This window comes from Trichomonas vaginalis, chromosome V (assembly GCF_026262505.1).
Source record: "Trichomonas vaginalis G3 chromosome V, whole genome shotgun sequence".
NCBI classification, from domain to species: domain Eukaryota; phylum Parabasalia; order Trichomonadida; family Trichomonadidae; genus Trichomonas; species Trichomonas vaginalis.
In genome coordinates this window covers 30401303-30413785 of record NC_067207.1, presented here as the reverse complement: position 1 = coordinate 30413785, position 12483 = coordinate 30401303, and the positions used below count along the sequence as shown (strand labels likewise).

The following is a 12483-nucleotide window of genomic DNA, read 5'->3' as shown; positions in this document are numbered from 1 at the left end:
TAACACTAGTTTCTCTTCGAGCTAAATATATATTGAGAGCACAATTGGGATTACTCTTGCTGAAATCTGATTCAATTATGTAGTGTAATTGATTCCATACCTAAATTCTAAAAATTATTGAACTCAGAGAAATTTGGTTAAAAATTTATTATTTCATAATTATGACCCATAACATGGTGGAAATCTATTTCCAACCGCATTGGATTTGATCCCACGATTGAAGAGAGATATGAATTGGAATTGGCCCACTTTGACAACATGTCAGTCTAGAATGTGGTAGAGAATCGCATGGCTGTACTGATTGTATTCCCTAACTTGGGAAGGAAATCTGGGAAAAAAATTGTGTAGCCAACTTTAAAATTTTCTATTAATACTCATTTCGTCTTAAAAAGGCATTGCGAGATTAATTTGCGATTTTTAACTCCAAACAAATATAAGAAATTGAATGGACTATCGTTTTTTAAGGATTCAATTCACTTTAATTGAATGTTAGGATCAGTCTCCAGATCTTACTTCAAGGGCCATTACCTCGATACACAAGCTACAAGTGTCTTAGACCCAAGAGTTTTCGATACTATGATTCCTTACGAAACATACGTTCACGGAAATGCACATTCCAAGCAACACGGCTTCGGCCAAGAGGCCATGGCAGCTGTTGAGAAGGCCAGAAAGTCCGTTGCAGATCTTATCAACGCAAAGCCAAACGAAATCATCTTTACATCCGGTGCTACAGAGTGTAATAACATTGCAATCAAAGGCGCCATGGGATATTTGAAGAACAGTGGCAAGAAGCATGTCATTGTCTCATCTATTGAACATAAATGTGTCATTGAGTCAGCTCGCGCCCTCCAAAAGGAAGGATTTGATGCAACTTTCCTCCAGGTTGGCAAAGATGGCCGCGTAGATCCAAAGGAAGTCGCAAAGAACATCCGCCCAGATACAGGCCTCGTTTCTTGCATGCTTGTCAACAACGAAATTGGTTCCATCAACCCAGTTCAAGAAATTTCCAAGATCTGCAAGTCTAAGGGTGTCTGGTTCCACACAGATGCCGCCCAAGGCTTCGGCAAGATCCCAATCGATGTCAAGAAGATCGGAGCCAATTTCATGTCAATTTCCGGCCACAAGATCCATGGTCCAAAGGGCATTGGTGCCTTATATGTCTCCAGCCGCCCACGTTCACGTGTTGAGCCAATCATCAACGGCGGTGGCCAGGAAAGAAACATCAGATCAGGCACACTTGCTGTTCCTCTTATTGTTGGCTTAGGCAAGGCAGCAGAGATTGCCAAGCGTGAGATGAAGTACGATTCTCCATACATCGAATCCCTCGGCAAGCATTTGATCGAAGAAGTTACAAAGCGCATTCCATACGCAACAGTCAACGGTTCTCTTGAACACCGCTGGTTCGGATGCGTCAACATTTCATTCGAAGCAGTCGAAGGTGAGTCACTTATGGCCACAATTCCAAACTTCGGTGTTTCATCAGGTTCTGCTTGCACATCTGCTTCTCTCGAACCATCATATGTTCTCAAGGGCATCGGTGTCGGTGATGAACTCGCACATACTTCCCTTCGTATCGGTATCTCTAAGTTTACAACAAGAGAAGAAGTTGATCAGTTTGTTGAACTCCTTGAACACGCTGTCAAACACCTTCGTGACCTTTCTCCACTTTGGGAAATGAAGATGAGCGGAATTGATCTTTCTCAGGTCGAATGGATCCAGTAATTTACTTACTAACATTTCGTCTCATTTTATGACGAAAAAATCTTTCCTTTTTTTGAATTTTTTTGAATATAAATGAAAATTTTTAAAAATCTTTTTTAAAATTTGATTTTAATCAGAATTGTGGGAAGGGAAATAGAATTCTAGTTTTTTTTCCCCAAAGAACAAATTGAGTCAATGTTCACCAGGATTGATAACACAAGTACAAAAAAAAGCAAAAACTTTTAAATATCAGCTAGATAAATGCAATATTACTTTAAAATACGTAGAAATGCACTACAGATTTGAAAACTGCAATACAATCCGGTTGGTCTGAGTATTTTAATGATAAAGATAGATTCAATCAAACACAAAGCGGAATTGTATTATATGACATTTCAAGTTCTCTTAATTACTACGTTTATTATTGTATTTTTTACGACTGCAAAGAAAAGGGCGCAATTTATATCGAAAGAGATAACGACATTTGTACATTACTTGAAGATACCGTATTTACTAAATGCCAATCCACTTTAAGTGGTGGATCTGTTTACTATTGCTGCTATCATTTAGGACAGTTTGTTCAACAACGAAATTGTTATTTTGAATCAATAGCAAAAGATTATCACATGTCATTTTTTCAATGGGTTAAGTCTTCTCCTAATTATAAAAACTACGCTTTTCAAATTTCAGTTTCAAAATGCGGAGTAAGTGAATCAAAAGGATATGATACATTTTTTATTACACGGGGTGATCTACGTTTTGAGAATAACAACATCACCTACAACAAATGCAGTCAATATTCATCAATATATAGTATTCTTGATGGAAAATCAAGTACATGTAATTTCTCAACATTCAGAGAAAACAACCAAACTAATAGTTATTCTCTTGCATTTAGTAGTAATTATGTTTCATATATACAAACAGTTTCTTATTTCAATGTTATTGGAAATAAATGCAGTACAAACTATGACCAAGTTCTCTTTTATTGTTATTTCAATACTACTGTTGATCACTGCGTATTTTTAAATAACACTGCAGTATATATGTTTCAAGTTGAAGACGAAGGTTACAAAATGACTATTACTGATTCATATGTTCAATCAAAGTCAACAGCAAATATAGGATCAGGAACTGTTACATTTAAAAATGAAAAAAGTAATTCTGATCTAAATCAACTTTCACATTTTTATACAGAAAATTGTTTCATAGAACAAAATCAAATCAGTTTTATATTACCTTATTTATCTAAATTTGCAGAAACTTCATCCAACGTATTTCAAAATTTCAAAAAATAAAAAATACTATATTAAAATAGTAATTGTTCCATATTAAGTTCTGTCAAAATGTAAGCTATTCAATTCTATCGTCGGGGGAAGTATCACAAATCTATCAATTTTTTTGTAAAAGTATACAAAAACATATGGTGTTCAATTAGTTTATAATAATATAAATATTAAGATTATCCAAAATAAGAAAAACTAGGTTTTGAGAACACTTTTGAGATGATAATCAAAATATTTTGATTGAAAAATAATATATTATTTATCTGATATAGAATGGATTTTTTCAAATTTAAAAATTCTGAAAAATAAACAGTTTTGTAAAGTAAAAAAATGAACGAAAACTCGAGACCTCGTATTCCAAATGAATGGGTAAGATATATGTATGAAAAACTTGAAAGTGGTGAGTAAGGATGTCAATTTGGAAGAAAAGTGAGAAAATTTTGATTGTGAACTCATCTCTAATATTTTGGCTCCTTAATATATTTGAATCATGATCTTTGAGAAGAGTTCTCAAAAGTATTCACAAAAGCTATTTTTCCTTGAAATTTAAAAATCCTGTTTATCATATATTACCGAATTCAATTCCCTACATATTTCAAAATATTCTATGAACATTTCAATTTTTGAAAAAAACATATTTTTGCCAAATATATTTATTATCATATTTCTAATAATATTTCCTAAAGCGTCACTTTTTACTTCCTCGATGATTATTTCCCTCTCAAAAAATTCAATAGCTTACATTTTGACAGAACTTAATATGAAACAGTAATAACATAAATATTTAGTTTTATATTACCTTATGTATCTAGATTTATAGAAACTTCATCAACAATTTTATAATAACAAGTCTGTTATGATTAAGTTGAAATTTGTTATTCTCTTAAAGGTCTTAAATCCATGAAATAAGATGTTACAAATGAGAAGTGTAATTCAAAAAAAATAAAGAGATTTTAAAATTTTATATCAGAATCAAACCCTAAAAAGCATTCAGTTAATTCGTAAATAATCGAAAAAGTTTGAACAAATAGTTTATCTATATCTTAATGCTTGATATAGCTTATTTCTTGTCAATTTATTAAAAATTTCATATTATAAAGCAATAATGTATGTTTATATTTGATAGATTGGTCGAGGTTAACGATCGCGTTAGTGTGGAGGTGATAGGTTGTGGAATTTCGTAAGAATGTAAATTTAAATATTGAACGCAAAGATAAATTGAGAAATTCTAGAGACAGACATTCATGGTAAAGACCTATGAGTTGGGGTACTTCGTTGCAACAATAAATATTAAGTCTGGTTCAGAATTTTATAACACTTCATCTAAAAATGTTTTTGTTTTCTCAAATTTTTTTAAATTTGAGAAAACAACAATCGTTTTAATAAATTGAGAGATGCATTCATAAAATCGAATAAAATTTAGATCTAAATCAAAATTAAAATCCGAAAATTTTGAAAATATAAAATTGCAAAATAATGTGCAATATAATTTGTATCAATTGTAAAAGTGATATTTATCATACCCAAAGTCATTTTTTCTGATATCAGATTTTCTCAGATCCTTGTTTTCGAACTTTTATCGCTTTGGGAGGGCGCGAAGCGCCCTCCCAAAGCGAAAGAATCCAAAATAACCCGATTTTAAATTTTGAGATCGAAATCTCTAATTTTTCCCATATAATAACATACTTTTTAATAAAAAAATGGAGGGTACCAACTTTGCGGATCGAAGATCCGCAAAGTTGGTACCTAAAGCGTTATAGACTAATAACCCATGAATGGACAAGGCTGTCATGCACCAGTGTGTTATAACAGATCGATTTTATTTGAAATTTCATAAATTAATAATTATAATAAATTTGATATTCAGAGACGGCGCTACGCGCCTTTTAGCATTCTGGGCACTTACGTGCCCAAAATGCAAGATTGAGAAATTTGAAACTTCGTTTCAAATTTCTGCCTTGCTGTTAGGCAAAAAGAAAGTCAGTACAAAAAAAATTTTGAAATTGAGAATAAAAATAATATTGTGAGTTTTTGTGATATATGGATTTTTTAGAAGATTTTAGATATTGAAGTCCCAATTTATAAATTTTTTTTAAATTGAGAGGAATTTTAATAATATTATTTTATTTGATATTTGGATTTTTAGAAGATTTTAGAGATGTTTGTCTCAATTTAAAAAAATTTACAAAAAATGATCGTAAAATAATCGTTTTTGTTCAAATCCTTTTCATTTCGGGAAATTGAAGTTAAATATCAAAGAGATGGTCTATGCATATGTTAAATCAAATCATTAAAAAGTGTTTTGATGACTTTTTCTAACCGCAAATTGTCACTTTTTGATGTTTTAAAATTATTATATATCCTATATGCATTCCAGATGCAAATTAATATTAAAACTCCAAAATCGATTTTTGAGGGAATCAAATTTATCACATCTCATCGTTGTTCCGAATTAATATTTTATTTGTAATGTACATATTATCACAATTATATTTATCATATTAAAATTCAAAAATAATTTTTGAGTTTCAGATCTCCCTAATTTCCCATATAAATATATGTTTATTTTATTAAAAATAGAATGTCCAATTATTGATAAAAATCGATCCGCTTTTCTACCGGCCGAGCGGAGCGAGGCCGCAAAAGTGACATCGAGGTTTACATAATGGAAAATTTGAATTTTGAACATTCTTATTTGAAATCGCAAAATTCTTGTTTTGCATCAAACGAGAAGTTGCAATACCTCAAGTTTTGGTTCCACAAGCAACCTTGTTGTAAACAGAAATTCATCAAAAGTGACACCTCAGAAAAGCTAAAATATTGAATTTTTGGAACTTTTGATAGAGCACGTTTTTAAATATTAATTAAAGTAAATGTATATTTTGTAAAGATTCTTTTTAATAAAAAAATAAAATTTTGAAGAAGAACACAAAATCTTCTGAAAAATAATATCACATAAACTCATATTATTTTCTAATATATAACTATTTTATATAAAAATCAAATTCAATGATCTTAAAAGCGAAGGATAAACCTCAAAATTTACGAATATAATGAGTGGGAATATAATGCTTATCTATCATAAAACCATATGAAATATCAATTTTTGCTTTACGCCTAATTTTTGACGACAATTAGCAAAAAACGTTAAATGTTAACACTCAGTCCATTTGAATATGAAAAATAAAATTGACTTTGATTAAATGTTTTTATTTATCATGCAATTCTTCTTGCGACCAAAGATTTGAATAAAAGTTCAAAAAATAAGATAGCTTAAAAAATAATATACGGTAGTGTCTACTAATAGATGAATAGTATATAAATTCTATTAAAATGGATTTGATCCAAAAAAATATAAAACCAAAAATAATTGTTATAATTTAAATGAAGAAGTAATTTAAAACGATTTTATTTATGATCAAATTTTATATATTTTTTGGATCAAATCCATTTTAATAGAATTTATATACTATTCATCTATTAGTAAACACTACCGTATATTATTTTTTAAGCTATCTTATTTTTTGAACTTTTATTCAAATCTTTGGTCGCAAGAAGAATTGCATGATAAATAAAAACATTTAATCAAAGTCAATTTTATTTTTCATATTCAAATGGACTGAGTGTTAACATTTAACGTTTTTTGCTAATTGTCGTCAAAAATTAGGCGTAAAGCAAAAATTGATATTTCATATGGTTTTATGATAGATAAGCATTATATTCCCACTCATTATATTCGTAAATTTTGAGGTTTATCCTTCGCTTTTAAGATCATTGAATTTGATTTTTATATAAAATAGTTATATATTAGAAAATAATATGAGTTTATGTGATATTATTTTTCAGAAGATTTCATTTTATATTCCTATGAAAAGTACTCTCAAAACTAACTTTTTCCTAATTATAATTAAATCTAGAATATTGTATTATGCTTAGTATTATTTCATTTTTCTCATTCAATTTAGACTTTACAAATGTCAAAAAATTGAGAGCTGTCACTTTTGATGAATTTCTGTTTATTACATGAAATCCCTAACTTTTAAAATACGAATGATAACGAATAAAAATTGATTAGTCAAAATATTGCAAAAATATCATTGAGTGGCAATGAATTGAATGTTCATGTAAAAAAAGTCAGGAAAAAATAACCGTAAATTGTATTCATGACTTAAGAAATAAATGACGGAAAATTTTCTTATTGGAGGAATTATGAATGAAATTTTTTTCTGACTTGATTTCAGACTTGTGAAAACAATTTAAAAGTGGAGCCAAAGTCTTAAAATATGAACAATAATGAATAAAAATAGATTAGTCAAATTATTGAAAAAGCATCATTGAATGTCATTTAATTTGAGTTCATTTTTATGATTGCTTTTCTGTTGCTTGGATACAGGAACTTGACCATCAGTGAGCAGCGTGCCATTATGGCCGAGAGTGAGATATACGATCTCGATGTATATAAAGCATTTACTGAATGCACAGACTTTGGTGCAATGTTCATGAACCCGATTGTAAATAAAATTGGATACACAACTTTCGATCTTCAAGCTGGCGAATCCGTTTGCATTGTTGGAAGTATGGTTATTGGAGGCTCTGGTAGTTATCATGTTGATGCTGCCATTGCCAAATCTACAGATGACGGACCTAAGTGGGAAACAATATCTAAGGATAATGCAATTTTCGTTGTCCCAGATGTCAAAGCTAAAGTTGATTTCTCCAAAGTTAATTATGTTGAATTAGCTCAAGACTTATTCAGCTTGGTTACAGTACTTGCACCTCCTGTTTCTAAGATCAAATGCAACGATGGCGCGGCCTGCACAGTTCAAATTCACCCAGTTCCACCTTCCTACTCTATTGATATCAAGAATTCAAAAGTATACAATGTTGATGTTAGCTTCAAGCTTAAGAACGTCTTCTCGACCAAGGAATCCGGATCATTCGATATCAAGTACAAGACTAGTGGAGATATCTCGGCTACATCATTTAAAGCATCAATTGATTTCACACAAGGTCTTTACTTATCTTCAACAAAGAAGAAGTTCACATATTCCAGAGACGAGAAAGTTGATTTCATAGCAGGTAACGATGACAACAGAGACACATACCTATTTATTCCATGCCATGAAGATAAGGAAGGAACAATCGCAACATCGAAAAGCAATTGGTTTATTCCATTTTTCAATGTGAAAGATATTTTCAGCAGCCTTTCATTTTCTTTGAACCCAATCAAAGATAATATTGCAAAGGCTGTAAATGTTGATGGAAAAACAACCATCTCATGGTCTCCTGTATCATCTGCTGCAAGTACAACAGGATCAAAATCAAGTGACCCAGATAAAGTGTACTACGAAGAAAGAACATACAATGTTCCAGAGAAAGGTGGTGCTTATGATAAAGATGATGTCAAGGAATATAGCAGCAGCAGTGATGATCCATGGTATATCAAGTACAAGACAATCTTGATCATTGTTGGTGCTGTCATTGTTGTGGCTATTGTTGCAACTCTCACTGTTATCATATTGATGAAGAAGAGCAAGAAGAATAACAATAAAAGTGGCAACGGAAATAAAGGTGCTGATGCAGTTTAATTAATAAACAATTAATTAATACAATATTTGAGTGGTTATTTGATATTATTCTTTATCAATAAAGAAATTTATCAACCTAAGAAAATATGTATGTGATTAAGTTCGCAATTAAATATTCACATTTTTACAAATTAGTTTCAAGAGTAATAATATATCTCAAAATTGCATATGAAACGATGGAACTATAATGAGTATATACCATAATGAGGAATGTTGTTCAATCTTTTCCTCAAATCTCTAATATGATTTTTAGATTAGACTGTTTTTAGTATAAATATAGTAACTTTCATTATAATAATGAAATATATAGCTATTTGCATATAAATTCAATTATTATATGGATTATTGCAACTAAATTTTGGGCGCGTAAAGGGTTGGCGTCCTAAGGCGTCCTGATGTAAACTATTCAATTCTTGAGAAGTTTACACCATAATTGAATAGTTTATGGCGTCCTGAGAGGAGATTTCAATGGGTATGGCGTCCTAAAAAAATAGAAGAAAATGATTTTTTCTCGATTTTTCTAGAAATTGAATTTTTTAAAAAAGAAAAAAATCAAAACGTATACATTCAAGAAAGACTATAAATGAAGATTTTTCTATTTTTTTTTCATTCTAAAACATCTTTTTTTGGATAATTTTTTTTTAATAAATATGTAAGAAAGATTGAAGAAAAAGTAAATTTACTTTAAGAAAATTCGTTTTACATGATGTAAGACCCATAACAACTATAAATATTCAATTATTTAAAATAAAAAAAGAAAAACAGATTAAATGTATCTCCCATCAAAATCCATTGACCTAAGGATGTTAAGTTTCTGTTTTTAAAAGTTGATATTTTTTTTTTAATTTTAAGAAAATTAATAGCATGTTATTAGACAATAGGAGTGTAATGATATTGACTAAACAGAAATGAGAGAATAGAGATATAATTTTGATAAGCAATATTGCGAACAAATTCTGAAGTAAAATCGCGATCAATAATTGAAAATTACGATCATGTACTGAAAAATGACGATCAAATTGAATGAATAGAATTATATCTAAGAAAAAATAAATTGTATTTAGAAGATGAACAAAGAAAGGTGTATGCTAAAAATCATTTAACAATAAATGGAAATAAAACGAAATTGTTAAAAGAAAAAAATGAAAATTGTTAAGGGTGCACACGAGAGGATCATGTAAACTTCAGAATTTAGAACCTTATTTTTAGGCATTATCTTGGCTACCTATTTAGGCTCGAAAAGCAAAAAATATCAAAAAATACAACTTGACTCCATTATGACCCCTTCATGGAGGTAGTTTTTATCCGCTAGTATTTTCCCTTTGAATCTCTTTACAATTCGAAATCAAATTCAAAACTCAGTAGAAGAAAGGAAGAATCGACTTACTACGGTTGTAATACGAATAAATACATATATTTAATTATTTTTATTTACATAATAATTGTTTGAAGCTCATATTCCATCAAATTTTTAAATAAAAAACATTAAAATGTTGAAAATGTTCATATATTTTAATAGGGTTTTGGCACTTTATTGAGGAATTACTACATACATAGTCGAACTGAACTTGATATTTTGAAATTTAAATTATTTATCAAAATTAAAATTTAACTTGAAATTTATAATTATTTAGTCATATTTTGCATAATTCTAAGTAGATTTTGTAAAAAATCAAGAAAGAAAATTTTTAACGTGCTTTATTTTTTCTTTTTTATAATAATACATATTATTATATAATTAACATATTCATAATGTTTCACCCTTTCAAAAATATAATCCTCCTCCTCTCAAATAAACGTACATACGGGTGGCCTCTTTTTTCAAAAAATTAAAATTTGAAATTTTGGGCTCAAATATTAGAGATTTTTTCAACCTTCAACGATATATGTTGTCTATATCAGACCTCCTTTCTTTTTGATACTTAACATTGTTCCTAAATCTTAGCCGTTAAGGCTGTTCTGAAAATATTTTTTTTCGAAAAAATTCGAAAAAAATTCTTAAAATTCAAAAATCCCTTAATTCCTGAGGATTTTGGAAAAAAGTTTTTACATGAACATGTGTATATTATATGAAGTATATTGATAAGGTAAAAATCAAATTTTATTGCATATTCATCGAGAAAATAAACTAACGAATCCCTCAAAATTGAGAGGGTAATCCTCCTCCTCTCAAATAAACGTACATACAGGTGCACCCTTAAATAATATATTATTTTTTAGTCATAAGAATAAAAATATAGTAGTTATAAAAGGAATTAGACTTCATATATCAATTCTTTTTCTCTGTAGATGTGGAACGTTTGCTTTTCGATCTCTTTCGATGAACTTGAAAATATAAGTTATTATCGCTGAGAATCCTTTCCGAAATAGGAGCTTTACGTTTAGGAGGATTGTCGGATGAATTTTGTTTTTTATTGTTTGATTTTGTTGTTATGGAAGATTTTTTCTTAGTTTTTTCAGAATTTTGCTTGCTATTAACTGAAACTTGTTTTGACGGCCCAACAATAGCATTTGTAGTAGGAAGAATTCCCAATAACGAGCGCATTTTCGATAATTGTTTTTCAATATGATCAAGAAGGTCCAGCTTATGTTCTAGATTACTAGACATTTGATAGTTAGTATACAAGTCTTGGGTACGGTGGCACTGCGCGCCTCCTTACCCAATACTTGTGAATTTGACACTTTACAAAACCGTTAACGTATATTTTGCAACACAAACGACAACACTAACTTAACCTTAAATATTTACAAAACCACCACCCGCTTCACTTCACTAACGAACTCACTAATGTAAAAAATAAACGTTCTCACTATCGTTCTCACTAACGACTTCACTAATGTTCTCATAAATTTTCCTCAATATCTTCATCATCAGTGTTAACCCTATTGTAGTCATACTTGAAGCCATAAACTTTCTCTAACTTCTTAACGTACAATTTACATAACTTACCTTCGTCATCATATGGTTTAATGATATAACTATTTCTATCTTTATACACAGTCAATGAAAAGTCAACTGGTCTCGGATGTATTTGAAAGAACATGTTATGCTCAGGAAGGAAGAATAAATGTTTAAATGTATGTTTGTTATATTTTTCGATTTGTATGAGTTGCTTTTGTTCTGTCATTTACATCCAAATAAAAATTTTCAGTAAAATAAAAAATAAACTTAAAAATTAATGATATCACCACCCTCACACGTATGAAAACATAGCGCAAAAATAAATTTAGGTGAAGTGGTGAGATCTCACCTGTTTTTTCACCTCTTTTTTCACCCGTTGAATTTTCATGAATTTTCACAAAAGACCAAAAAAAATAAAGTTAGTTTTATTTTTATTTATTTTTTTATTTTGTATGTAAGAACAGAAATGTCAGTCGAAGCAAAAACATTCACGAACAAATCTAATGGTGAAACATTCACAAAAGGCACTTATAACGGTATTGAAGTCTTACGTAGAGACAAGGATGGTTACATTAATGCAACAAAGATGGCAAGAGAAGCAGGAAAGTTAAACCATTTAAACAGATTTCTCATAGTGCTAAAATGCAGGAAATTCTTGAGTTTTGGTTGAAAGAATACGGTCGAGCCAAAAGTGGCTCAACCTCAAAACAAGCATTTTATGAGCTTACTAAGGGCGTTATGAATGAATTCAAAGGTATTTACATACATGCTGACCTCGTTCATTTTGTTGCTGAATGGTGCTCTGTAAAGTATGCATTTTATGTCAAAGATATTATGGACTCCATAGACAAGAAAGTTCATGAGAAGTTTAGATGAAGAAGAACTCGAAGATACAGTGGAGAATGCTAAACCTTTGTTCGAAGAAGAAGTTGGAAAAATGTGTGAAAAACAATTAGAACATGAACGTGAGATATGTTATGGTTATAGAGATTCTCCATACGAACTA

General features: G+C 29.9%; 2 protein-coding genes and 1 pseudogene across 3 annotated transcripts, besides 8 other annotated features; all 3 read left to right on the top strand.

Moving 5' to 3' along the window:
• Positions 1–415: 415 nt before the first annotated feature.
• On the top strand, positions 416–1764 carry TVAGG3_0430610 (IscS/NifS-like protein; the record flags this gene model as incomplete). Its single annotated transcript, XM_001320794.2, has 1 exon — positions 487–1722. The coding sequence occupies one exon, from the start codon at positions 487–489 to the stop codon at positions 1720–1722; it is 1236 nt and encodes a 411-aa protein (XP_001320829.1).
• Positions 1765–3022: 1258 nt separating this feature from the next.
• Positions 3023–3064: a mobile genetic element.
• A 650-nt stretch (positions 3065–3714) lies between these two features.
• Positions 3715–3755: a mobile genetic element.
• Positions 3756–5757: 2002 nt separating this feature from the next.
• Positions 5758–5795: a mobile genetic element.
• Positions 5796–6972: 1177 nt separating this feature from the next.
• Positions 6973–7009: a mobile genetic element.
• Positions 7010–7260: 251 nt separating this feature from the next.
• Positions 7261–8607, top strand: TVAGG3_0430560 (glycoprotein 38 family; the record flags this gene model as incomplete). The annotated part of the gene is made up of 1 exon (XM_001320793.2): positions 7352–8575. The coding sequence occupies one exon, from the start codon at positions 7352–7354 to the stop codon at positions 8573–8575; it is 1224 nt and encodes a 407-aa protein (XP_001320828.2).
• Positions 8608–8943: 336 nt separating this feature from the next.
• Positions 8944–9058: a mobile genetic element.
• A 673-nt stretch (positions 9059–9731) lies between these two features.
• Positions 9732–10772: a mobile genetic element.
• Positions 10773–11188: a mobile genetic element.
• Positions 11189–12483: part of a mobile genetic element that runs on past the window's edge.
• Positions 11944–12422, top strand: TVAGG3_0430520 (annotated as a pseudogene). The gene has a single exon. A coding segment is annotated over exon 1 (479 nt).